Raw genomic sequence first — 27,452 nt, 5'->3', positions numbered from 1 at the left:
CAGAATACTCCAAACATCTTTCCAGCTCTATACTGACAACCTAGTCGATCGATGTTGCCACAACAAACAAAACAAATGGGAAAACACAAGGGAAGTATGTTACGCCGAAGTAACATACAACGATAGCGTATCAAGCGAAAATATGAACACAACCCTTTCGGATATCTCTCAACAAAAAATGGAACATGGAATTCCTGTAGAATCAAAACAAAAACTTTTGCTCAGCTAATTGGGATGCGTAATATCCATTCACTGAGAGGAGGCCAATTCCTTCGCGTCCCAGTGTAGGGACAGCAAGTTGGTACAGGAAAGCATATGGTTCATTCAGTCATACATGGCAATTTTACACTCGGTAATATGTATGAGCCAGTTGCCTAGATGGCAAGTGAAATTCATAGCTCCATCGCAAAGCTCACTTCTTGAGAGTAGCATCTTTGGAATCGCATGGTACAAGGACTAGAACTGGGACTTGTCAAGGCTATCGAAGTAGGGATGCTCCATCGCTGTGACAGCTGATATCCTGTTTGAAGGATCAAGCTGAAGCATTTTCTGCAACACGTCAATCACAAAACCATCAGCTCAATTTTTTCTTTCTTTCTTTTGGACAAAACATCCTAATAAAGCCATAAGCAGACTTTTCTCTTTCAGGGCATAATCAGATATTGATTTAGCTCTGAATTGACAATTTAGCCAATGTTATCACTGACAAACGAATGAACAAACTGATATGAAGCATGTTAAGAACATACAGGGGTAAGACCAAAAGAAAATGTAGATACGACAGACCCATTCCAAATATGAGAAAGGAAATGGATCAAATTCAGGTTAGATATTTGAATAAGGGCCTCTTGAGTGGATGGAATAACCCTTTCAAGTGCAGAGAACTTACTGATAGCAAGTCAATGCCTTCGGGTTCCAGCGTTGGGACCGCACGGGTCAAACTCTGGGGCTTCCACTGTGGAAACTCGTGCCAATCCCTCAAAGCACTCACTCCAGGCCACTGCTCCTCAGAAGGTGTCCCCAACAACCTTTTCCAGAAGCAAATTTTGGTCAATCCATAGTACAACTGAGAAGAAAACCAGATTGAGGTAGAATGTCGTTTATATATGCACAATTCGCTATTTCTTGAAAGTTAGAACAACCAAGGGTACTAGTAGTGTCTATCAGAGAAGAGTGAGGAAAATCAAACTGTCATCACACCTAATAGCACATTTCAGATTATGCCAAGCAAGAACTAATTTAATGCAGCATTCCTTCAACTTGGTTAGAGAACCATAACTTCACGACCAAAAGAATGACACTATCCTAGCAACTAAGCAAGGTATTACTCATATTATGGCACCAACGTCTGAATGCAGAAGGGAAAACATACCTGAAAATGTGAAGCAACTGTTGCAACTCAGAGTCACCAGGAAAGAGAGCTTGTCTTCTGACCATTTCAGCTGCATTGAAAAGTTATGAATATCACAACAGGGTAAAAGTTTTAAGTACAAGTGTAAAATCCTTTAAATACATCATCTCTTTATTAAGCCTAAGCAAAATATGCTATTTGGTTGTTCATAAAGTTAAAGGTGATGTGGACAATGCAGATTATGGGGCATTATTAAGTTCCTTGTACAAGGGCATTGGTTACTGCATTTTTAACTCCGGATATTTTACATATAATGCATCAAATTTTCAGTACAATTGGGAATTGGGAATCAAGAGTTCAAGACTCAAAAGGAGAATTGGCGTACCAAAGATACATCCAACGGACCACATATCAACACCAGTTGAGTAATGTGTTGCTCCAAGCAAAACTTCAGGAGCTCTATACCAAAGTGTCACAATCTACACAAAAACCGAATATGGAAGAGATTACTGGATCATAATCAGAAACTCTGTTAAAATGTTAAAAATTGTGTTGGAGTTGGACCATCCAGCTGCCAGATGGTAACCAGTAGTACCTCATGGGTGTAGCTTTTCATTGGCACGGTGAAAGCTCTACCAAGCCCAAGGTCTGCAATCTTCAGTATCCCCTTCTCCTTGTCAACCAACAGGTTTTGAGGCTTCAAATCCCTGAAAATTGAGCATGAATAACATTAACGAAAATGCTGTTGTATTTTACTGATGAGCTCAACAACATAAATCAGACAAGAGAATCCAACCGGTGAAGGACGCCATGGCCATGGCAGTGTGCAACTCCTTTCAATAACTGGTACAAAAAATTCTAGAAGGAAGTAAAGAAAGTACATTAGTTCAAAAGCAAACAAAGGAGAGTGAACTTGTGCTCAGTCCAGAATCAGTACAGGTTACAGATGTAAAATCCACATTTAATTTCACAGTTAAGTGCTTTGCTTTTACATTTGATTGACATTTATATGGCCCAATGTTTTCATTTTGCTGTCCAATTAGGATTGCACCTTTTTGTCAGAAACTGAATACCATTCATAATGTGAAGGCTAATTTTCTCTAATCACTAAGTGATCAATTGCTCAGATCGATTGGAGAATCAGTATATATAGTAGATAAATTGTTGTTTTTTCAGTCTGATCAGGATTGTACCATTGTGATGAGGATTAAAAATGCTATTTGTAATGCACAGGCTACTTAGTTCTGAATCTCTGATCACGAGGTGCTCAATTGCTCAGATCGCTTGGAGAATCGGTACACTTGGTTACCTTGACTAGGTGCGTGGGTAGCGGCCTTGCGTTGGGCCCCCTTCGGTAGACGTCGAGGTACTTCTTGAGGTCGGTGTCGAGGAACTCGAAGACGAGGTATAGGATGGGCTTGCCGTTCTTGGCGGCCTGCTCGACGGCGAGGAGGCGGACGACGTAGATGGAGTGGGAGAGGAGGTTGAGGAGGGAGATCTCGCGGAGCGCGGTGGGCGGGATGCCCTCCTCGTCCATCTCGAGGCGGGTCTTCTTGAGCGCGACGAGCTGGCCCGTGGCCTTGTCCTGCGCCTTGTACACCTTGCCGTAGGTGCCCTCCCCGACCTTCTCCAGCTTCTCGTACTTGTCCACGATGTTGATCTCCATCGCCGCCTTCCTCGGATCGCGAGAGGAGGGGCTGCGCCGCAAAGGCAAACCCTAGCAGGGGAGGAGGTGGATTTTGAAATTGGGGATAGAGGGAAACGCAGACGAGGGGAGGAAGGAAGAAGAAGAAAGAAAAGGAGCGGCGAGGGGGAATGGGCCGGGCCGGTTGGGTGGCCAAACGGTCGGATCGGCGCTCGGGCCCACTCCGCATAGGAGGAGGGATGCAGGCAAGCGAAAGCTCCTCCTTGGCATCTGGGTTTGGTCTTCTTCGGTTCTTCCTTCCTCCTATCATCGGGAGCTTTCGACAGGATGATGATCGGAACTAATCGGCTCTACACGTTCCTAAACACTTCTTTTCCTCATCTTAAAAAACATTTGTTTTCCTTAAAAAAATTGCTTGTGATGCTCTGGTATTGGTGTTTCGTCACTAATGAACTCTGCGACTCGTGAAAGATGAAGAGATCTACCATACTCCCTTCGTGAACAAGTCTTTAGAATGTTCATTTTGGTTTTCAGGAGACAGCTTTTCACAAAAATGCGTCTACAAGTCACCTTTTATTTGTGCTGTCAACATGGTGGATATGCAACTAATAGCTGCAAACAAAGTAACCGAACGAAATAAAATGTTAGTTTCTTCTCAGTTCCTTTTTTCCCTCGAGAATGAATTCCTTAGTTTTTTTATGCACAATGCTCAAGCATGCATTTCACTATTCTGTACTGAAATAATATACCAGCATGACTGCATGTAAGAACTACCAAAATAGAACTGTGGAGCAAGAAAAACAGAGTTTCGGCAGGCAGCAGAAATATATTGCTGAACATAAGGATCCTATCTTACCACAGTCACTCACTACTCACTACTCACTGACCAGTGGTCAAGTCACACAAAATGCAAACTTAACCATGAAACTGTAATGGCACGATTATCTTCATAACTGTAAACACACAAGCCATTTGAAGATCACAAGTGCAAAACAATGCATATACACAGGCCTTAACTTTATTTTAAAAAAACACACACAACTACTACCATTGTAGCCTACACCACTTTACCGTTGAATTGGATGTCCTTAATCCAAATAAAAAATGATAATCAAAGCCAGCTTCAGAGCATGAAGCACCCCTCAACCCCTAGAGGAAACTGAGACAGAGCTCTCGAACGCAGATCCCATGTGGCTAATGACAAAACCGTATATCTTTCGTTTCAAGCAATCAATCTTCTCCTTGGTTCTCTCTTCCTCAGCAATCTTCCCGACTTGATCCAACCAGTCGCTGATCTTCTTGAACTGTGATAGAACCATTGTTATGCTGTTGCTGTGCTTTCCCCTACTTGCAACGTTTTGATCTTCAAACAAGTGGAAGCCCACATCCAGTGCCTCGTCCACAAAATTCAGGAACCACATATGCATCTCACGCCACAAGGTCTTAGAAAGCTCAACTGTCTCGTACATGCTCTCAGTGTTATTCCATGTGCAGCTTGCTAGAGAGCTCGGTGAGACCTTAGATTGGACCTTTGCAGAAGCTCCAAGTGACTGCTTCTTGGACAGGCTCGTTCTTGGTGGTTCCACTGAAGGCACCTTTGGCCTATTGATGATCTTCATCTGAGAGATGGATTCAGTGGCACCATTCAGTAGCTTGAGGACTCCTAGATCAGTGGCTAAGGCAGCATGAACCCAATCATGAGACGATTTCTCCAAGAATGCCACATCAGCCTCAATAGTCACCATAGACTCGGCAATTGTCTTCCACTTGAGAGTATCTTCATAGACAGCAAGGAAAAGATCGACTGTTGGGAGTGGATTGGAGGTCTTTGACAATGAGCAAATGTTTGAGAACTTGCTGCAGAGAGCAATAGACACAATATTACCACATCATTTTCTGATGAATACAATACATATGTTTTGTCTTCAGATGGGGGAAAAGATAGCTTTATTAAATACCTTAGGTTCCTGACAACTGATTCAGTGACCATCGCCTCTTGCAGAGCACTAGCAGCAGCAGTTGCTGCTGCATCTCTCCGTTCAATAGCTTCCTGCAAATTCAGTTAGGAAATCATGTTGGAGACTCAATTCAAGAACAGCAAATGGGACTGTTAGTCGACGAACTAGAGTGCTTGGTGCTTACCCTTCCAATCTTTGAGAGTTTATCAGAAAGTGCATCCAATGGAATGCTTCCATCAGTCCATTTAGGATCATGAAGTGTAACTTTTGGAACTACAGTTTTTGTCTTTACCAAAGTAGAGTCAATCTTTTTACGAGGCTTTGGCCTCTCATCAACAGAGGAATCATCATTACTGGATTGTTCTGTTGTAGCATCACTTAATCTTCTTGACATTGCTTCCTGTTCATACAGAAGCAGATAAAAATGGTTAATGCACAGGCATACAAATACAAATTTATAATGTACTCTGAACAGGCACACAACTTTATATTTACTCAGACAAATAGTAGCTCTGAACAGCAGAGTGTGATATGGCTACTTTACTGAGATAGGGAAGGTAGTAGATGGGATCTCACCCTCACGCTGGAGGCTTTGAGATTAATCCTCTACTTCTTCCTTACCTTTCATTGGTACAATGGGGTCTCTTTTATAGAGACGACTGACTTGACCCTTAAGCAAATATCCTAACCTCCTAACCAAATCCATCTAACTTATCTCTTTCCTAAGAAACCAACTACTCCTATTCGCGGCACTGTTCACGAGCTGTTGTGCTCGTGGGCCTAAGCCTGTGGCCGGCCCACTTGCCATAACTGAGTGACGCAATGTGCTTGGAGTAAACATGACCTATCATTGTATATGTATGTATCAATATGTTTGAAATTTCAAGCTGATTGTAATTTGTAATCTTCATGGTGCTATGATTACAAATCCTGTTGCCATCACCACATGCACATCCACATATTTGTCAACTATCTATTCCGAATCCATTTAAATGAACTTTGTCAGGTATCCAATCCGCATAGACAAATTATGACCAACACTAGGGACAGTTCCTATGTAAGTAGGTATGATGGCAGTTATCTATTTCTAACCCCATCTGAATGTGCATTTGGTTGTTCATGGGCAAGTCATACTTAGGATTTTCCCTTGTATGCTGTATGAATTTGGCAGCTATCATTTTCTAATTCCATCTGAATGTACATTTGGCAGCTCATGGTCAAGTCAAACTCTGGATTTTTCCCTTGTATGCATTTTGCAGCCATTCAATTCTTGTGCCTCGCAAGATCTTTGATGTGCACAGCAATAAATACATAAATTAATTGTTTTACTACTATTCTAATCACAATGCAGGCTGTAAAAAGGTTTTATTCCTTGAGTCTGTATCTATCACTAGGGCCATACTGAGAGCAAAATGACAATAGTACTACTGGCAGCAATAAGGCTAGGAATCAAACTAAAAAGCACAATGCTCAAATTGTAACGCAATGTAGTAACAGGATGCTGACCTGAGTCCTGAGGATAGTATCCTTGTCAACCTTGGCCTTTGATTTCATCACGGAACCTGCCGCCGCCGCTGCAAGGGCCATTGTTGGATCGTCCCAGCTCTTCCTCCCCGGCTTCATGGCCGACCCATTTCCCAAATCTGTCATCTTGGAGATCCCAGCCACCAGTACCCCAACCTTCTTCTTGCCAGTCCCTTCACCGGAGAGCCGCCGCGAACTAGGGGACAGGGATGCCCGCCTCCCGCCCACCGCCGGAGATGCTGCTCCCCTTCTCCCTCCAGCCGGTGAAGGTTGCCTGTACCTTGACGGCACAACAATCGCTGGCTCCCTGGCCGCCTGGCGGTTCTCTTCCTTGGCCGCAACGAGGCTGGGCACGACGCACTTGGACGGCGCCGGCGACGTCGCCCTGGGCGTGCCCCTGACCGCGGGCGAGGAGGCCCGGGAGGCGCCTTTCACAACCATGGGAGACGACGCCCGAGAGGCGCCTTTGACGGAGGGCGACGGATCTCGCTGCTGCTTGGATGGCGCCGGGGACGAGAACCGGCGCTTGACGGCCGATCCGGCCGGAGGCGGCGCAGGCTCGGCGACGGCGTTCTTGGGCCCAAGGACGGTCCTTTTGACGGGATCAGTGGCGTCAGAACCGGACGAGGACGGCATTAGGGGCGGGGCCGCGTCGGAGGGGGATGCGGCGGGCTGGATGACGTATCCGCGGGTGCAGGCGGCGGGGCGCGCGACGAGCGGCTCGGGGGTGCCGACGCAGGGGAGGGAACGTGAGGACGGGACGGTGCGGAGTCCGACGGCGCGGGGAACGGGTCGCGCGAACCGAAGGCGGTCGAGGTGGACGAGGTGGCCGACGAGGTGCGGGCGCGCGGCGAGGAGGAGCGCGTCGGCGTCGGCGGGGGGCAGCTGGACGTAGGTGGAGTGGAGGCCGTCGGAGAGGTTGAGGAGGAAGCCGTTGGAGGGGACGAGGAGGGAGTCGGAGGTGGAGGCGGTGAGGGCCGGGACGACGGCGGTGACCTGGAGCACCGGGGAGCGGTGCTCGCCCGCGACGCGCTCGTCGGTGTGCATGGACTGCAGGAGCTTGAGCAGCACACCCGGCGCGAGCGTCGCCATGGCTGCTCTGCTCCTGGAACCGGAGCTGGAGCGGGGGAGGTGGGAGGATGGAATCGAAGGGATTTGAGGTGGGGAGAAGAAATCGGGATTTGGGGAGTGGAGTGGGGAGAGATTTGGGGGCGTAGTGGACTGCGTGACTTGAGCAAGAGGGAGACGTTGGAGGGTAGCGAAGAGCCGAAGAGGGGGAGAGAGAGAAACAAGGGAGGTTTCAAATTTCGAACGGCCCATTCGCACTTCAAGTCGCACACTGACAGGTAGGGCTATTAATAAGTGGGGTAGACGCGCCAGTTACTAGTCTTGTTGGGCCATTCTGCCTACTGGGCTTAAGAGGCCCCCACTTTCCACTTTGTCAGCGGCCTATATACATTTCGGCCTGTAAATCACGAGATCCCCCTCAAAAAAAAAATGTAAATCACGAGATTTTGATGGGCTCGACCCTGCATCGGGAATCCAATGGGCCTATGTCGACTCTTGACTTCACAGTGCCGTCAAGCCCGGAAAACCTATCCGGCTTCCGGAAGCTAGGTAGTTACTTAGCACACGGTGCTTTAACATTTGTGCAAGAACTAGAGGTCGTCTGATCCCGCGCGTCGCCGCCTTCTTCTCCTCTTGTCCATGCTCGTGCCGTCGCTGCCTTCTCCACCGCCGCTGCATCCTGCGCCGACGTGGAGGTTTGTCCGGAAGAGCGGGCGGGTGGTAGGGGTGCTCTTGTTGCTGTTTTGATGAGGGGATTACAAGGAGGAAGAAGTACATGAGTTCCTTGCTTCGAGCAGGTCTCTTCCCTTCCACTTGAGGACCCTCCTTATATAATACGCAGAGGACCCTCTACTTGCATAACAAGACAAAAGAGCTATTATTTCTAGTTTTGACTCCTATGTTGTAGAGGTAAATTTGATCTTATCTTGTTCTTTGGTGCATGCACCCTGCCAGCGATATCCTAAATATCTTGGCCATCACGGGTGCTCTTTCTTTATTACCCACATGCATGCACCTCCTTGTTTTTGAATCTTCACTATGGATCATGTTTTTGAATCTTCACTATGGACCAAATGCTCTCACGCTGAGTGAAAAAGAGCAAGTGGGTGAAGAGAGAGAGCATATGGCTGCAACCTTTCCTCGTGACATGTCTTGTCCTTGTCTTTGGGAGGAAACATTTCATCCTCTCGTGTCATCATCAGTTTGACAGACAGCGACATTCAACGCCAGCTGCAAGAGCACTGCTTTCGTGGTGAAGGCAGCTCGCTTGCTCCCCGAGACCCTTTTGAGTGGCGTCATCCCCTGGCGAGCTTCCGGAACCCGGAAGTTAGGTGGGCCTCTCCCGCTAACGTGGTGGTTGAGCGCCTGCACGAATCGCCAACATGGTAGCGCTGACAGCAGCTCAGCCCCATGTCTGGCCGAGGATCCGAAGGTCGGGCGTGGGGCCACTCCTCGCTTGAGGTGGACGGCGCTCCGAATGCCCCCCTACCCCGCCGTGGACGGCTCCGTATCTAGAAGAAATGCCCGCTGTCTTGGTGGGCGCACGTGCCCGGACCTCGTTGTCGAGATGAACGATTGCTGCGCATGGTGGTAGGGAGCGACATAGTGCAGTACCTGTTCACCTTGTTTGGCAGCATGTGTATGTGCGTGCTTGCATGTGTGAAGCAAGCAGTAGTGCACGAGTTTGAACGTGTGTTCATAGCAGTGCTCCGCAAAAATGTGTGGTGTGTAGCCGACCGTGCAGCTCCGATGCACTCGTACACGTGTGGATTAGTTGTCCCAGGACTACGAGCATGGCCGGGGTCACTTGTGACTAAGCCGAACAGCACGGGTGTGCATGCCTACGCGAGTGCGCATGCACATGCAATTTGGATGGTTGAAAACTGGAGCTGCATGCAGTAAGCAGAGAGAGCGGGCATGCTCATTCAACTGGCCAGCGGAGCGTTGTGAGCAACGCGGATGGGTTGCGTGTGTGACCTGAGATACGCAGGGAGAATGGGAGTTGCAAAGGTTCCACCTCCGGCCGCGCGAGACCCCGGGCCCCGGGACAGGCGAGCCGGTCTTGTCAGGAGGAGCTCCCCCGGGGGTTTTTCGCCGTCCTTGGGAGGCCGGAGTGGCCCTGGCAGGAAAAGCTCCCGGGAGCCCCGGCCCCGGGGTTGGATGAGTCGCCTCTGGGCTTAGACGTGCCCGCAGGGGAGCTCCTGACCTGGGCTTGCGTGTCGCAGGGCCTCCTTAGGCTGCTCCGTTTTTCATGCACGTAGAAGCAATCCGACATGCAACAGCCCGGTGCGACTGGTGGCATGACCTGTGTGCTGTGTATACGAGACTTAAATTGCATTTCAGATCGATTAATGGCGAGTCAATGGACTTGAGCGCGCTTGGAGTCGGTTTTCCGCCGGAGTGGGCTACCGAAGTGGACTTAGCGCGACCATCGCGTCGCCTTCGGGGTTGCCGTCGTCTTAGCCCCCGGTGCCGTATGCTCTGCAACTGGCGGCGTCGGCGTCGCCACCGTGCCCTTGCCAAGCCCCACGCGCTGACGTCCCTGTCGCTTGGCGTTGGCGTTGCCGTGGTCGTGCCATTGCGAGGCCGCGGCGGCGGAGCTGTGGAACTTCAATGTCGCGGCGGCATCGCGCAGGGTTGGCGCTGCGCGAGCTCGAAAGCCCGCGGGGTCGATGAGCTGGAGCCTGATCGGCGAGCACGCGTAGCCGTGCAGCTCTGAAGGCTTGCTCCTAAGCTGCCTCGACCGCTGCTGCCGCTGCTCCGAGCTGATCTGAACGCCCGGACCGAGCTAGACAGCGCGGCGCCGAGGTGACATGCGCGTGCGCAGGCAGAGCACCCGCGACGAGCAGCGCAGGCGTGCGTCGAGCCTGCACGTGCCCTCGTCGTGAGCACGTGTATGCTTGTAGTTCATGCACGCGCGTGTCCACGCCAACAGTTAAACAAAAACGGATGGATTAGTGATTAGTAATCAAAACGATTGAATACTTAGATAAACTCCAGCAATAGTCCCTAAATCAGGCCCCCTAATTCCTAAGTAGAGGCTCTCTCGATTTTTTAGGTCTCATTTTCTACACTCAACTCCAGCAAGGAATGAAGTCAACAGAGCAAGCGTTAGGTGAACTGGACTCGCATTCACTTGCTGGGAAAAAAGGCCTCTAAATCTTAACCCCTATTTATTTTTCCTTCTATTTTCAACATATTCTTCATATACGTGTGCTCTTTGTATCACACCACTATAATTCAAATGTAAATATTTCTAAAGCATAGCAATGAACCACATTCAAAATCACAATTTCAAACATGACAATTTAAATTCAAATTTAAATATGGTCAAACTACAAATAATCGTACTAGCTAGAACCATGAAGTGCCCACAAATGCTCCACAAGATCATCACGAAGTCTCTCATGCACACGTGTATCCTTAATCTCCTGATGTATCTTGAGGAACTTCTCAAGAATGAGAGGATCGCGTCGTTGGTACTCCTCCGGCCTTAGTACCTCACCACCATCTTGATCATAGTCGTAATCCTCTTTTTCATCTCTCTCATTTTCAATGATCATGTTATGCATGATAATAGCAGCGGTCATTATATACCAAAGAGTATCCTTATCCCAAAATCTAGCAGGCCCCTTCACCATGGCAAAGCGCGCTTGTAGAACACCAAATGCTCTCTCCACGTCCTTCCTCACCGCTTCTTGTGCTTTTGTGAAGTGGACTTTCTTATTGCCTTGTGGACTCCTATAGCTCTTCACAAAAGTCGCCCAAGAATGGTAGATCCCATCTGCAAGATAGTATCCCATGGTATACTTGTTACCATTGAGCATGTACTCAACAGGTGGTGCAGTCCCTGAAGTTAGCCTTTGAAATAATGGTGATCTCTGCAAGACATTGATATCATTTAAAGAGCCCGGTAGACCAAAGAAAGAATGCCAAATCCATAAATCCTTAGATGCAACAGCTTCAAGTATCATAGTTGGCCCATCCACATGTCCTGAATACTGCCCTTTCCAAGCTGTTGGGCAATTCTTCCACCTCCAATGCATACAATCGATGCAACCGAGCATGCCAGGCCATCCCCTCTTAGTGTTAATGGCCAACAATTTTGCAGTGTCCTCAATAGTAGGTGGCCTCAAGTATTGCTCCCCAAACACCTCAACCACAGCCTACACAAAGTGGTGAAAAGCCTCTACCATGGTGCTCTCAGCAAGCCTCACAACTTCATCCATTGAATCAGCTGGAACATCATATGCCAGCATGCGAAATGACCCAAACACCTTCTGTAATGCAGTGGCACCGAGAAGACCTGTTGCATTTGGTTTCTGCCTAAAGTAGTCATCATGTGCCTCCACACCATCCACGATGCTCATTCATCCTGGCGCCGTAAGTGCTAGCTTGCATGCATGCTCGCATAGTGAGCCACCACGATATTCCATGGAAAAGGAGATCAAGACCAACGATTTGACAACCCAAAAAAAAATATTTTGCGATCTTACTATTACGATATTTCTTTTGAAGCCTCCAGGTGAAGCCACTTGATTCTAAATTACCTATTTATGTTATTATTAATATAAAAATATTAAGTTAAAGTATATACACATGGTGAGTGTCACCATTTAGATCATTTATACATGATTTGTATGCTAAAATAATGTATGGAGGTTTGGAGGTGCGATACAAGATGGAAAAAGTATAAATATGGATGAAAAAGTGCATAGAATAATTATTAATTAAAAATCAATCATAACTGGACAAAGTTAGTTACATATCCATATAAGTATTATGTTGAAGTATTGAAAAAATAAGAGAGCAGTAGGTAATCAATTTTGATTATTAGCTAGAGTTTAATTTCTAAATAATTTTCAAATATAATAGCTTCTAAAAATATTAGTCCATGCGGGAGCACGGGTTCATGGACTAGTTAAATAAATCAAAGACCCCGGTACTAAACATGAGCATGTATGCGAGTGTTCGCAGCGAGTACGTAGCAGTAGTAGCAATTACCTCTTGACGCGCTTGGGGTCGGCGAGGGCCATCTCGGCGAGCTTCTCGTCGGCCATGATCTTCTTCATCTCGACGGGTGTGAACTCGCCGCTGCCGAACGCGAGGCTGAACCTGTTGGGCCCCGGCATGACGCCGTTGGCCGCCGCGCCGGCGGAGAAGTTGAGCTTCCCGATGAGGCTGTCCATGGACAGGCTCCTAGCGTGGCGCGGCATGGGCGCGGTGGCCGCCGCCGGGTCCCCCGCGGCTCTCCTCTTGAGCCCCTCCCGCCTGTCGCCAGCGGCGCCGGCTTCGCCCCAGAGTTGGATCCCGGCCGCGCGGCTGTCGGCGGCGCACTCCTCCGACTCGTTCTCGCTGCTGTCGGCGCCGTTGGTCTTCATGCCGCTCCCGCGGCTGTCCCCGTCGTCGTGGCGTTCGTCGGAGGAGTTGAGCCCGTCCAGCCCCTCCAGATTGAGGTACGCGTTGAAGAGGTCGTCCGCGTCACCGCCGCCGCCAACGCCGTGGTGGCTCCAGCCGGCCTCCACCTTGGGCGGCGGGAGGTGGGACGTCGCCGGCGGGAAGTACCCGAACGGGACGTCGCTGCGGGAGCGGCGGTGCGCCTTGTTACTGCGCGCCGCGGGGTCGATGTCCATGCACACGTCCCCCGGCGAGGGCCGATGCCCGGCGAACGACGCCGGGGGTGGCGTTGGCGGTAGACCTGGCGGCCTCGGCTTGGCGCTGGCCGCGTCGGGCGCGAAGGACGACGTCGCCATCGGCAGCGACACCCCCAGCTGCTGCTGCCCGTGCTGCCGCCGGCGACGTCGCCGATGCCGTTCATGGTCGGCCTCGGCGCGGGCGGCACGCGGTTGAGGGATCCCGAGATCTCCACGGAAGGAGTAGGACAGACGGACGGGCGAGCGTGGCGTGTGCGGTGGGGTTGCCTTTGCCGTGGCCTGCCGCTCCCTATTTCATTCATCTTGGCGTTGGCTTGGTCAAGATGTGGGTTTGAACAAGGCATTCAGCTGGGACCCGATCGATAGCTTCATCTGCCTTCGTCCATTATCTACAGTAAACCAACTATCATATCGATCTACTATGAACAGCTTCTTCCAAAGAATCCATTTCTCCATGGAAGCCCAAAGAATACATTTCTCCATGGAAAATGATAATCTCATTGCAGTGATTCTATGAAAATGATAATCTCGTTCTACAACTTTGCATGTTGGTGGACCAACCATACTTGACAGATTCAAGAACACACGGAAACGGATTCAACCATACTTTGCATGTTATAAAATGTGGTGCAAATAATACAACATTGTATAACAAATTAAAGCAAACTTAATCACCCCCACCCCCACCCCCCCTACGGTGGGCACAGCGGGGGTGTTCGGGACTCTGGAATTCGCAGTTGCCTCCGCCCGGGCCTTTTGGCGCTTGCATGAGCGCCTCGCCGTCGTGCCCCAGCTGCCACCCGCGGCCGTCCCCTGCCGCCGCATCGAGCAACGGCCTCGCCGCTAGGATCACGTTGCAGCACTGCATCAGCAGCACGGCCACCACCACCGCCCTCGCCATCGTCGCCGCCATCGATGCCGGCTATGCTAGTAGTGGAGTTAAGCTATGCCGCCCTCGCCATCACGCAATGCATAGGATACGAGCCGGCTATATATGCTATATACGAGCCGGCTATCTCGCGCTAGCTGTCTTCGTCGGAAGATGCTGTCACGGTACTTTGCCTCCAGTCTGCCGATTGTTGTATCATCCTGGTGATTAAAGTCGCAATGCACTATGAGAGAAAAAGTGACGCTGACTAACTGCTGGCAACTGCCGACATGTTGGCAATGCATTATCATGTGATCGATACGTAGACATGTTGGCAACTGCAGATCCTGTGCGCGTTAGGGCCTTTTGTTGGATTCGCAACAGATGCCTGGCTGACTGCATGCACAGGCACGAATGAAGGCGGTGCATCTGGCTGTTTGGAATGTGCCAAGAGAGCAAGACTTTTCCTCCAGAAACTAATAAACAAAAGCGGCTTTCTGGGGGGACCAGGCCGCCGAACAATACGACCGGTTATGCGGCAACGTGCTCTATCTATCTCTGTGCTACACGCGCCCATTCACTCCTGTCGCACCGGCAGAAATCGCTGCCAGAAAGCTACGTACTGCGTGGTCGAGACCGATCCCGGGCGGCAACGGAATTGCCGATGGATTGATTATTCAGGATGGGGAAAAGGCTCCGTTCGTTTCTTTACTCTGAAAAAACTAGCTCATATGTGTGTAGGTGCTTAAAGCTGACTATCTCCCTGCTTTTCTGAAAACTTGACAATCTCCCTGCTCAAAATCCTTTTTCTGGGATCATCTGGGACACTGGGGGTACTATTTCTTTGCCCCCATCAAACAAATAAACAGAAAAATGCTACATGTGCTTTCAAGGAAAGTGGGCTCGATCGAGGCCCAGTAGTATGTTTCTGGGAAGAAGAAGAAAAAAGCGGGACATGGACACCCCATTCGGGCCCATAAGGAAAACCACAGTCCCGTAGGGAAAGAAGAAGCTAAAGGCCCATCATTCTTAGTCTGCAATTTTACCTCTACAGTGACACTTGTACACCCATCACACGTATGCGTTTTGCACATCCTTTTTTTTTTTGCGCGCACCAATAGCAGTGAATCACTCAAGGAGTCAAGACTGTACTCCGCAATGATTCCAGTTCAGTTACCACTTTAATAAATTCTAAGTGCTACTGAAATTAAATGTTCAAAAATACATAAACAAATAGAATAATACCGCATTGAAGACAGAGAAGTGTAAAAGCACACCAGTAGAGGTCGCACCAACAATAGCAAAAGTTCAGGTACCAGGGTTTTTTTTTCTCTAGCTAGAAAAGTTTTCCAATTTAATTTCGGCTACTTCGAAAAACTAAGAAGTGTAAAAGCACACCAGCAGAGGTCGATCGCACTAACAGTAGCGTCCTCGATCTGAAAATGAAAATATGCATGGTTGATTAGCTAGCTAAGAGTGCACAAAGTTTAATTTGCACAATCAATCTAATTAATAGGATGCATCCTTGCTTGTAATACAATAACATGCATGCAGGAGAATGCTAGTCAACAAAAGCGCGCACACTTTTCCTGAAAAAGTTGTCTCATTTCGGATAGAAAAAAGAGGAAAAGTTGAGCACCTGAAAATGACAATCTGGCCGAGAACAAAGAAACTAGGGGCCGGCTGAACATCACTGTGGCAGCAATCCTCGTATGTCTTTGCCAAATGAGATTTGGCTAGCCTAGTAGTCGTATTAATAGTTTACTAGGAGAGATTGATGGAGAGTACACATTCCATTCGGCCGCATCATCTAGTCTAGTCTAGTCTCTTGGCAGGTCTCTGTCTGTACTGCTTTGCATGATGTTAACGGCCTCCCTCCCAGAGATTCAGAGAAGCAAGCATGATCGAGCAGCAACAATTTCGTGTTTATTTGCTTCACAAGTTGCTGTTTAATACGATCTGATTGCGCACTCTGAATGTGATTCAGCAAATTTTGAGCAAGTCTGAATGTGATCTGATTGCCACACATTACAATCTAAAGTAGACGCGGAGTTGATTGTTGGACCAAGCATGCATGGAGCAATTTGCACGCATTCCTCGTTGCCAATTTCGTTGTTGAAACACAAACAGAGGCGACTAAAACGTGTCACTATGACAGACTGACAGAGACGACGCAGAGTACCTAGGCTGGCATAGGTCGGGTGCTTGTGTTGTCTGATTATTAGGCCAAGAGATTACAAGACGGCCAAATGTTTTGTTCTCTTTCAGTAGCATGCTGTCTTGAATCATACTGTATATATAGGACACTAGCTAGAGACGCATTGCAGTGTGTACAGTACAGTACTGGGGAAGGCAAGCTCAGAGTTTCCAACTGTTATATTGGAGTGTTTCTTAGTTTCTGTATCAACTCTGAATTTTAAAGTTGAATCAACAAACTGAAGCTCAAAACTTTAATCATGTAGGAACAAGACTGACGACCAAGAAGGGAATTGAAGGCAACCAAAAACAAAAGATTCTAGTGTGTGTACTACAAGAGAGAAAATGAGCTAGCTGCGCCTGAAAGCGGCTGACTACAAGAAACAGAGCCTGCCTGCTAAATGCTACTCCACCGCTGCTCACAAGCTGGGATCTCTGTAGAGAGTTCTGTACATGTGGGGTCCCTTGTCAGCGTCGTTGCTGCTACGCCGACCATGTCCTGCGCAGCAGCGACGACCGCGCCGACCTGCCACGGCCGCCGGCGAACATCTCGTCGAGGGCGATGACGAGGCCCATGGCGAGCTGCGCGCCCAGCCGGGGGTCCGCCACCAGCCGGAACACGTCGTCGCCCACCGACTCCTTCCGCCGGACCTCCGCCACCGCGTCCCCGCGCGCGTCGCGCACGGCGCAGGCCCGCTGCCCGTACGACCCCTCCACCACGTACGCCGCGGAGGTAGCTGAGGCGGCGTGGGGCGTGACGTGCGCCAGCGCCTTGGAGGCGCGGAGGCTGACGTGGCGTCGGACGGAGAGGAGCGGCCTGGAGGATTCGTCTTCCGCGGCGTCGCCGTCGTAGATGACCCAGTGCTCCGCTAGGAAGCTGAGCCTCTTGCGGCGGACGGTGAGGAGCGGCTTGCCCGCGACGTCCATGAGCACGACCTCGGCGCGGCGCCGGCCGGAGCCGTAGCAGTCGACGCGGAAGGCGAGGTCACCCTTGGCGTCGAAGACGGTGAAGCCGTCGCAGTTGAAGAGCAGCGACTTGCGCCAGACCGTCAGCACCGTGGGCGGCTCCTCCACCTCTGGCGCCGGCGAGGGCGGCTCTGTATCGGCGGCGTTGGGGTGCACCTTGGCCATTTTCGTGCGCGCCTCTTGTGCGATAGATAGAGGAGAAAGGCCTGTGTGCTCTGGTTGTTGAGCTTGGGGAGAGGGGAGGTAACGGATCGGAGTTGGCGGAGGTGGAAGAGGAGTTGTGGGGTATTTATACGGGGCCGGGACTGTCTTGGTGGGTGCGTGGGCGGCTGCGGACGAGACGAGATGGCGGGCGGGGGCGGCGGCGGCGGTGGTGGGGTGGTTTCGGGAGACCATCCCACGCTGCTCTGAAACGGATGATGGACCAAGGCAAGGAACTTGTTCTTCGCCGACCACACACCACACGCCGGCCTATTGATCCTCACAGTACTCAACAGGCAAAGTGATTCTCGATTGACACACAAATGGTGGGCAAAAGAAAGGGGAAGCTTTGAGATAACGAGGAATGGCTACCGACTAGATTGAAGTGCGTTGTTGGTTGCCTCCAAAGCAACAGGGTCTGCAAAGAGCATCATCGCACGCGTGCTGCTTCTACAAGTACCGTGTCGTGATGCTCTGCAACGTATCCACGCACACAAAATGTTATGTGCACATAAATAACTTAACAGCAAGCTGTAACTCACAAGAAACACTTGCTTTCAACGGTGCATATCCCAAAGAAAATTACGGATAATGCTTGTATTTGTTTTTTCAAAACACACATATGGACAGTGCAACCTATATTTGCTATGAACAATTTATGTACTTCATCCTACCATTATGAACTCTGGACATACGCCTTGGAGTTTGGCATATTTCAGTTTAAATAAAAAGGCAAAAATACAATCACAAGCAATATTTTATGAGATATCCTAAACAATTATGTATTGCTATGAACAATTTATGCACCACATCATACCGTTGTGGATGCCTGTATATTTTGAGATTGACAAACTCAGCACGTACACCTTGAAGTTTGGTATATTTTAAGTTTTTTTTGTTGAAAAAGAAGAAGAAGAAGCAAAAATACTATCACAGACAAACTTTTTATGAGATATTTTTGAACAATTTCAAGCTCTTTTAAAATTTAAATGTGCAACTCCCTTTTTGTTTGGTACCATTCGCAGATTATATTCCCCTGTAGCATCTTTTAATATGGGTCAATGATCATGGGTGATGCTTTCAGCTTTCTCTCGATTGTTTCCTGACGCGTGTATGGTATGGATCCATGGAAATGGCGGAACGTACTCGATTGGATTGGATCTGTGAGTAGTCATCCTTTCTTTGTCTTCTATCTCTATCTCTGACTCTGTATGTTGCTTACCATCAACGTTGGAGGCTTGGAGCTAGCATTGGATCGGAGCTTCCTTCAATCCACTTTATTTTCTTCCCCTTTCTTCTTGGTTCCATTTTACGGCCTGTTGATCTAACAACCATGCATGGACCAAGGCCTATATCTCGATGTATATTCTTCTGTATTATATGGTCAATCATACTTTCAGGTTTGAACCGTGTGTAACGGTTATTGGTCTCTTCCAATGTGACATTGTTTATAGCTGTCTATTTGGTGATAAAAGGTGTGATAGGACATGGTTTGCACTATATCTCGAGTATAATTAGCATAGAAGTTGAAAATTGCAACAGATGAACATCAAGAGACATTTTTCCAGAAGAGACTGAAAAGGGTAGTCTCCACTGAGTTTATTTTGTGCTAAATTTTTGCAAGTCTCTCTGACAACTCAAGACATGGGCATGAGGGCATGAACTGCACGTATGTACAAGAAGAGAAGGCACATCCTCCTAGAATGGTGTTTGGTTGCTTCTGTGATCCATGCATGATTGATCCGGATAGCCATGTATAGAACTCTTCAGAGGAGATATCCATAAATTATGGGTACATTCTTCGGAACTGATCGAGGTAATTTAAACTCTTTCCCCTCTCTGTGCTGACTTGTTATCATCACATGTTGTCGATGATAACTAAAAGCAATGGGATACTATTCCTATATACTATGCACCAAAGACACACACACTCATCCGGTCCGTGAGATTGAGTCGGTAGACCTTGAGATTAACGAAGTCAGCACAGATGCATGAATAGAAAATAATTAAGAACCCCTGAGCATCCAATTCCATGCTAATTAAATAAATCTTTTTTTTTATCACGGGTTGGGGTTGCAAAGCACCTGTTGACTCTTGATGCACAAGTAGCTACAAGCAGCATTTGGCATGTATATCAAATCCAAGCTAGCTCCATGGGTTACTACTGTCAATGGAATGGGTTACCATGACCCGTGACCTGTCGTACGTCTCTCGTATTTTTAGATAAAGGAAAAAAAGATGCTATAGCCCAGTAGCCTGAAAATGAAGAACCAATTAATTCTCCAGAGCCTCCGATCCTTTGGGAGATCTCGATCAACTCAACAATCCAGAGATTTCTACTTCATCTACCCAGTTCAGTGTCAACGTGTTCTTCTTGCTTCGTTCACCTTCTTCAGTTCATTGCATTCTTATCAGTACTTTTCAGTTTATTTTGCAAAAACAAAACTAGTTAACCGATTCGCATGTTTCATTGCATCAATTTTGCACATTGTTTGGAAAGAGCAACACTTGTGCCGATGAATGGATGTGATGCGCACACTAGCTATAGGCTATAGGCCCTCTGCAGTAGCAGCCAGCACGCTAAAACTCTGCTGCATGCCGCTAACAATCGATCGGGTCTGTACATATTGCGTCAGGTGGAGAAGTGGCCCTGGCCTACCCTTGGCTTCGGCGTTTCTAGCTAGCTACGCCGACCATGTCCTGCGCAGCAGTGACCGCGGCGAGCCACGGCCGCTGGCGAACATCTCGTCGAGGGCGATGACGAGCCCCACGGCCAGCGGCGCGCCCAGGCGCGGGTTCGCCACCAGCCGGAACACGTCGTCGCCCACCGACTCCTTCCGGCGGACCTCCGCCACCGCGTCCCCGCGCGAGTCGCGCACGGCGCAGGCACGCCGCCCGTAGGAGCCCTCCACCACGAACGCCGAGGTGCTGGAGGCCACGGGCGTGACGTGCGCCAGCGTCTTGCTGGAGGCGCGGAGGCTGACGTGGCGCCGGACGGAGAGGAGCGGCTTGGATGATTTGTGTTCCGCGGCGTCGCCGTCGTAGATGACCCAGTGCTCCCCGAGGAGGCTGAGCCTCTTGCGGCGGACGGTGAGGAGCGGCTTCCCCGCGACGTCCATGAGGACGACCTCGGCGCGGCGGCGGCTGGAGCCATAGCAGTCGACGCGGAAGGCGAGGTCGCCCTTGGCGTCGAAGACGGTGAAGCCGTCGCAGTTGAAGAGCAGCGACTTGCGCCACACCGTCAGCACCGCCGGCGGTTGTTCCTCGGCTGCCGCTCCGCTGCTTATTGTTGGCTCTAGCGCGACGGCGCCGTTGGGGTGCACCTTGGCCATGGCTCTCCTCTGCTCTGGTCTTGCTATGGAGGAAGACGGAAGCAGTAGGCTAGCTGTGCGTTGTTGCGCTTGGAGCTGGAGCTTGGGATTGATTGATTTGAGGTGGGGGAAGATGGCGGCGAGAGGGGTGGGGAATTTATACCGGCACGGCTGGTCCGGGTGCGTGGGCGGCTAGCTGAGCGGACGCGGAGGAGACGGCGGGGATCGCGTCGCATGTGCTGGCCTCTGCTCTGCTCTTGGACGGGGACTGGGCGTGGTTGCTGCTCTGCTCAAAAGTGATCTTTTGCTGACGACCTCAGCGCATGGGGAAAGGTGTGATGTGTAGACCTCAGCAGCTTGGAAATCTTAAGAATCCTTATCCTGGGAACTTGTCAAGCCGCTGCATGTGATCGAAATATAAATATTTGTTCATCTGCTCTTCAATTTTCCAAACCGGTTTTCAATTCATCAGGCGTGTAGTCTACGTGCAGGAATCAGGATATTCGTAAACTAGCTAGCTAGAGACAATTGATAGCTGGGCATTTTCGGTGGAAGAACTTATTCCTCGCCGCCCAACACCTCATTCCGACCTGTTAATCCACTTCCGTCACCGAAGCTGCAATGCAAAGTTATTCTCCCTCCATTGACAATGGTCGGCAAATATAAAAGCAACGAAGAAAGTTTGAGATAGCGGAAATGGTACGGAGAGACTAAAGTTGTTGCCATCCGAATCAACAACACGGTCTCATCTTCTTATGGGTACTGCTTGTGCAGTGATACTATCACATATATACCTTTTTACCTTTTCATGATCGAATAGGTCATGACTTTTGAGATTCGTTCCTCCTTATGCAAAACATAGCATAGACACATGCGCTTTCATACACACATGGACACTCACCAATACGAATGCACACGTGTATATTTTACCTTTACAAGTGTCTACGAGACTACAACTATAAGAGGTTGAGCCGACAAATCTTAAGGTCGGGTAAGGATTCGATTGTGATATGTCGACTTGCACCGGAGGTTAGGCAAAAAGTCTATGAATATGCTAGAGTGCAAGCATTAACATGCGTGTATGTTGTAAAAAAAAAAACCCTCCTAGCTTGCATGTCAGTTTTCCAATATTTCGTATAGTCAGTTAATTTTGCTAAATGTTTCGCTTATACAATTTACCCCTATGAGTATGTATAATATCCATACATGTTGGTTTTCTAGAGTGGTATTAATCAGAAATAAATTGATTTTCCTTTTTCAGATGATGATGGAATAGAAAAGGTATCCTAACATCTACATCCTATGATGCATGTGGCTAAGAACATGAGAATTTGGCATCTCCTGTACATAGCAAGGGGCTGGAGTCCAGAAAAGATAAGAAAAATGTGTTCAAGGTGGCAGCTCGATCCCTTTTGTTTTGTAGCACTCGCAGATCATCCCCTGTATTAACTTTTAATTTGGTCAAGGAAAATTGATGCTACTTTGAGCTTTCTCCTGGGTCTTCAGTGACGCGTGTATGATTACCAAGAGTCGTCCTTTCTTTTGGTTCCTATTAACCATCACATATAGTTAGGATGTGTTTAGTTGGAAACGTTACAGTTTCATTCTAATTCCCTCTCTGTACTTTTATTTTCCTTCCTTTTTTTTTTTCTTGGATTGCTTTTCGATCATCAGCTTGCATATGAATGCACCAAGCTAGGTCCATCTGGGCACAAGGTACAACTTGTGCAATATAGTATACACAGATAGTCTGTCATGCATTCATGTTTGAATAATTCCCTGCTGATCCGGTGGCCTGTACCAATTTTATAGATATATATAATATATATATACATATATATATACTGTTTACCTATATATTGTGGACATCCTTATTTTGCTGATGATGCATAGCAACTGAAGACATGGGCATCAATCAGGGCATGCATTGCACCTAGAAGGAAAAGGTTTTGCTCTACAATGATTAATGGTCATTTTTTTACTTCCATTATTACTATTATCTTTTCCACGATTAATTGGTGATTGTTCTACTTTCTTCTCTGGATATGGATGCATATGTTGGTCTTAGCTAAAAATATTATCCAGTGTTTTTAAAGAATGTTTGAGCAAACCAATCAGCCACAGAAAAGGTCTTGCTAGCCTAACTGCTACAATTCAGATAAGAGTATTATACTGTTCAAGGATGAATCTTTGAAGACATTCAGATGCTGCTCCTATATATATATCGGGCACTTGAAACAAATTTTGGGTGTAACTCTCTCATGAAAATATGATAAAGTTTAGGTTTGTTCTCGGGTGAAATCGGATAATAAAAAAAATAATTTTTTCTTGGAAATTCATTATAAACACGCATAAGTTCTTAAGATTTCTAAAACAAAATTTTGAGTACGTCATTGCCTTATTATTTGTGAGAATATTGTGTTCTACGCCCATGCAAATTGAAATCTAACATGCATGATGCATGCAGCTCCCTTGCACTGCAACTTATGGAGACTTGAGTTGGGAGTACAAGGTACTCTGCGCCGTCGTGTAAAAAAAAAGAAGAAGAAGAGGATGTGTATCGGTGGATATAATCGAGACCGGGGCCTGGGGTGGCTACACATTTCCAGGTTAAATATACTTCCTAGCCTTCCGATCCATCCTCCGACGATCCATTCTATCGTTACATGCATGTACTCCTACGTACATCGAATAGAAGCTGCCTCGATCTGATGTACAGGAGCACGATTTACGTTGTCTGCTAGCTAGTTAATTTGACACTTGCTGTGACACTTTGTTCCCTTGTAAGCAAACATGGCTTAATCTCTTGTCTGCAAGCAGTGAACAGATTAGCACACTGATCGATCACATGAACCTGCCAAGTACAGTACGTAGTGTGATCATCATATCGTTTCTCAGAACCTGGACGAAGATCATTAGAACACAAAAGGTTACAAGAGATTAGTTTGCACGGTTCGTACTTGTCCCCCGTCCAGCTTACTGTTATTTGCAGAGCTACAGATTACCTGCATGTCGAATCTTGTCATCATCGTCTTCTGCTGCGTTCCATGAGGGGGCTATATCTGTGGGAGCTAGCAGTTCGCGTACAGTGTTACTTACCTTGTCAAAAACTATGTCATGCATGGGCACGACTATAATGTTCAAAAAGAAAAAAGGGCACGACTACGGAAAACATGCAACTCCTAGGAGATTGTGGAATTTCTTACCATGGACAGGCACAGGCCTGATCTCGCATGTTTTGCAGGCGGACACCCACATGTAGGACAACAATAGAGACAGGCACGCGGCATGTAAAATTGGCAGGGAACACAGCTGAGCTAGCTGACGGCCAACGACGCTGCAATCACTGTCACAGCGCAGCATCCAAACAAGCACCATCTGCAGCAGTGTAATGCCCACAGTTTTCTGAATGTAATGCAATGATACTATTCTCTGCTTGTATTCACAGGACATTCCAATTAATTTGAACATGCTTCATCACTAATCTTACTATTACTAATTGGAGGCTCCTTTTGAAGCCTCCAGGTGAAGCCACCTAGGATTCCTAGGTGGACACCCTAGAAAAAGAGAGAAATCCTAAAAATTCTCACAAAAAAGCAAAACATCCAACCATCAATTGATAAATTCAAATCATCATAGCCATTAAATCTATTATGTTTTTTAAAAAATTACCCACTTACGCCATTATGAAAATAGCCTAAAGTAACCCCCTAAATCTATATATAAATTACCCACCTCTGCCATTATATAAAATAAACTAAAGTAACCCCTTAATCTTCATCAAAATTACCCACTTATACCATTATAAATAATATTTAAAATAACCCCCTAATTTGCAACTGAATTGCCTACCACTATTACTTAAAGTAACCCATTAAATTTGCATCTATATTACCCACACATGCCATTATTAAAAATAACATGAGGTAACCCTACGTTTTAATCAAATAACCTTAATTAAAAATATACAACAATATATGATTCTAAATCGTCTATATCTTACACTATTGGTATACGATATAATAATTAAGGTCTGTACGTATGATGTGTGTCACCATTTATAAGGATATAAAATGATGAGAATATAAATTTCTATGCTAAAATTGTATCTCAAAATTAGGGTTCATTAAACAAATTCAAGCGCATACCTGCGATGCAAAGTGAAAAGTTAAAGATTATAAATGTGGATGAAAATATTATAGAGTAATTACTAACTAAAATCTATCATAATTAGATGAAGATATTAAGTATATATCTACATAAGTATTATATTTGAATATTTAACAAACGAGAGGTAGCTTATGGTAATAGTTTTGTAGCAATGTAGTCTTATTTTGTTCCATTGGAGACTCTGCATTAGTTCCCACGAGACAAGCTAGAAAAAAGAGATCTATTATATTTTCTAACCACGAGACAAGCTAGAAAAAAAGAGACAAATTCTTATAAAAATTAAAAAATATCAAACACCAATCTTGTAAACTCTAATAATCATAGCCATTGATCTATTATATTTTCTAAAAAGTTACCCACCACTGTCATTGTGAAAATATTCAAAAATGAACTCTAAACCTATATCTAAATTATCGAGCTCAGCTATTATAAAAATAAATCTAAAGTAACCCCATAATATTCATCCAATTTATTAATACACATCATTATAAAGCATAACTTAAAATGTCATTCAAAAATTTTATTTATGTTACCCACGAATGTCGTTATTAAAAATAACCTAAAGTAAACACCTAAATCTTAATCTAATTATCTTCATGTGCATCATACAGAAATGTCAAAAAGTAAACTAATATATGATTCTAAATTACCTATTTATGTCATTGTTAATATAAAAATACTAAGTTAAAGTATATACACATGATGAGTGCCACCATTTAGACCATTTATACAAGTATGTGAGGAATCGATGAAAAATATTGATTTGTATGGTAAACATAATGTATGGAGGATTGGAGGTGTGATACAAAATAGAAAAAGTATGAATATGGATGAAAAAGTGCATAGAGTAATTATTAATTCAAAATCAATCACAATTGGATAAAGATAGGTACATATCTATATAAGTATTATGTTGAAGTATTGAAAAATAAGAGAGTAGTAATTAAACAATTTTGATTATTAGCTAGAGTTTAATTTCTAAATAATTTTTAAATACAATAGCTTTTAAAAATATTAGCCCATGCGGGAGCACGGGTTGATGGACTAGTAAGCGAAATTCGGTCTCCAATCCATATGCTCAAATAAAGTTGTATTTTTTTTCTGGTTTGCGCGTGAAAATGACATCTGAACTTCAGCACCAATGATTTTCTTCTAAAGTTTGTCTCATCTGACTGAAGACAATTGGGGAGGAGCTAAGGTAGCTCTTGCTGCAACAGTGAGGAGACATGTACATGTACTGCTGCATTTTGCTTTGATTTGCAAATAAACTATATATAGAGCACCACAAGGGGGAAATGCATGGGTCAACGCTTCACCTATCCAGAAGGTGGTTGAATGAAATAGATCAAACAAATCACGGAAGATTAAGAGACATTCTGTTAGGGTGTGACTTATCAAATGAAAAAGAACTCCCAGGTGGATATGGGAGAAATCTGGTGCTTTTACTGTAAAATCTCTGTACAACCATTTGTGCAGCTCTGAGATAGATAACCCTCATAAAAGAATCTGGAAGGCAAAACTTCCCCTGAAAATTAAAGTGTTTATGTGACTGGTGCAGAATAGTGCCATCTTAACCAAAGATAACTTGTGCAAAAGAAACTGGCAGGGGGATAAAAGATGCAGCTTTTGCTCTGCAAATGAAGATATCCCTCATCTCTTTTTTGATTGTCCCTTAGCCAGATATGTTTGGAGCTTAATTGCTATGGTTTTAGGTGGTAATTGTAGACCAATTTCTGTTGATCAATATTGGGTTTGGGTAAAAAGCATTCTACCCCGGGCTCAACAATTTCATATGGTTGGGTTGTCGGCTGTATTTTGGGCAATATGGATTTCCAGAAACAAAGTGTTCTTTGAAGCAAAACAGTGTAGATCTCCTACCGGGATTATATGTTTAGCTGCTTCTTTTTTGTCATACTGGGCAGGACTGCTAAAGCCAGAAGACAAGGGAGACCTGGCAGCGGGAGCTGAAGCACTTAAGGCGGCGGCACTCCACTTCCATCCACAGGAGGCCACACCTGAAGATGATGGGGTGGTGTTGATTCAGTAGATGAAGGCCAAAAAAGCTTCGTGGATTTGAAGCTCCCCAACTGATGGTAGACAAGTCATGCAGATGTTCTCTTTTGAAGGAAGCTGTTTGTGCAGTGCAATGCATTTGGGAGTCGACAGTTTCTTTTCTTTTTATTGCTGTTGTTGGTCTGTTGTTGGGCTATGAGAGCATCTACTTTACTTTCTCTAGTTAAACTCTTGTACCTCCGGGGGGTAGGCCCTTTGTGCTGCGCTTCCTGGAGTATCTAAGTAGACTCCTCTTTTTTTTTTTCTCGAAACTTGGTCTGTAATTTCGTTGCTTCGTGGAGTAATTAGCAACCCATAGTCGAAAAAAAAAACCTATCCAGAAAGGAATAGAAAAACCTTCCGAGCATCCAAGTGCTAGACTAGGGGCCTACAAAAGCTTCCCTGGGATAATCTTTTTAATTTTATCGCAGCCAGTTCCTGATGGATTGCTGCTAACTGTTGACTACTTCACCTTGACCTACACTTCC

General features: G+C 46.6%; 6 protein-coding genes across 6 annotated transcripts; all 6 read right to left on the bottom strand.

Annotated features, from left to right (window-relative positions):
- Positions 1-229: 229 nt before the first annotated feature.
- On the bottom strand, positions 230-3,155 carry LOC117833390 (cyclin-dependent kinase B1-1). The gene is made up of 7 exons (XM_034712857.2): positions 2,661-3,155; positions 2,148-2,209; positions 1,947-2,058; positions 1,737-1,830; positions 1,373-1,442; positions 890-1,028; positions 230-549 (listed from the first exon to the last, which is right to left on the bottom strand). Exons 1-7 carry the CDS (start codon positions 3,015-3,017, stop codon positions 457-459), a joined length of 927 nt encoding a protein of 308 aa, XP_034568748.1. The 5' UTR covers positions 3,018-3,155; the 3' UTR covers positions 230-456.
- Positions 3,156-3,911: 756 nt separating this feature from the next.
- On the bottom strand, positions 3,912-8,340 carry LOC117833389 (uncharacterized). The gene is made up of 4 exons (XM_034712856.2): positions 6,461-8,340; positions 5,139-5,354; positions 4,955-5,046; positions 3,912-4,853 (listed from the first exon to the last, which is right to left on the bottom strand). Exons 1-4 carry the CDS (start codon positions 7,796-7,798, stop codon positions 4,139-4,141), a joined length of 2,361 nt encoding a protein of 786 aa, XP_034568747.2. The 5' UTR covers positions 7,799-8,340; the 3' UTR covers positions 3,912-4,138.
- Positions 8,341-10,812: 2,472 nt separating this feature from the next.
- On the bottom strand, positions 10,813-14,113 carry LOC117833185 (bZIP transcription factor 29). The gene is made up of 2 exons (XM_072295639.1): positions 13,968-14,113; positions 10,813-13,489 (listed from the first exon to the last, which is right to left on the bottom strand). The coding sequence occupies exons 1-2, from the start codon at positions 14,111-14,113 to the stop codon at positions 12,547-12,549; spliced, it is 1,089 nt and encodes a 362-aa protein (XP_072151740.1). The 3' UTR covers positions 10,813-12,546.
- Positions 10,897-11,916, bottom strand: LOC117833765 (uncharacterized). Its single transcript, XM_034713365.2, has 2 exons — positions 11,740-11,916; positions 10,897-11,427 (listed from the first exon to the last, which is right to left on the bottom strand). The coding sequence occupies exons 1-2, from the start codon at positions 11,914-11,916 to the stop codon at positions 10,897-10,899; spliced, it is 708 nt and encodes a 235-aa protein (XP_034569256.2).
- Positions 14,114-16,429: 2,316 nt separating the features above from the next.
- LOC117866953 (protein LURP-one-related 8) lies at positions 16,430-17,821 on the bottom strand. The gene has a single exon (XM_034751262.2). It carries the CDS (start codon positions 17,624-17,626, stop codon positions 16,748-16,750), a length of 879 nt encoding a protein of 292 aa, XP_034607153.1. The 5' UTR covers positions 17,627-17,821; the 3' UTR covers positions 16,430-16,747.
- A 2,056-nt stretch (positions 17,822-19,877) lies between these two features.
- LOC117866812 (protein LURP-one-related 8) lies at positions 19,878-21,089 on the bottom strand. The gene has a single exon (XM_034751095.2). The coding sequence runs from the start codon at positions 20,761-20,763 to the stop codon at positions 20,116-20,118; it is 648 nt and encodes a 215-aa protein (XP_034606986.1). The 5' UTR covers positions 20,764-21,089; the 3' UTR covers positions 19,878-20,115.
- Positions 21,090-27,452: the final 6,363 nt, after the last annotated feature.

This window comes from Setaria viridis, chromosome 8 (assembly GCF_005286985.2).
Source record: "Setaria viridis chromosome 8, Setaria_viridis_v4.0, whole genome shotgun sequence".
Lineage (NCBI taxonomy): Eukaryota > Viridiplantae > Streptophyta > Magnoliopsida > Poales > Poaceae > Setaria > Setaria viridis.
This window is presented reverse-complemented; position numbering and strand designations above follow the sequence as displayed.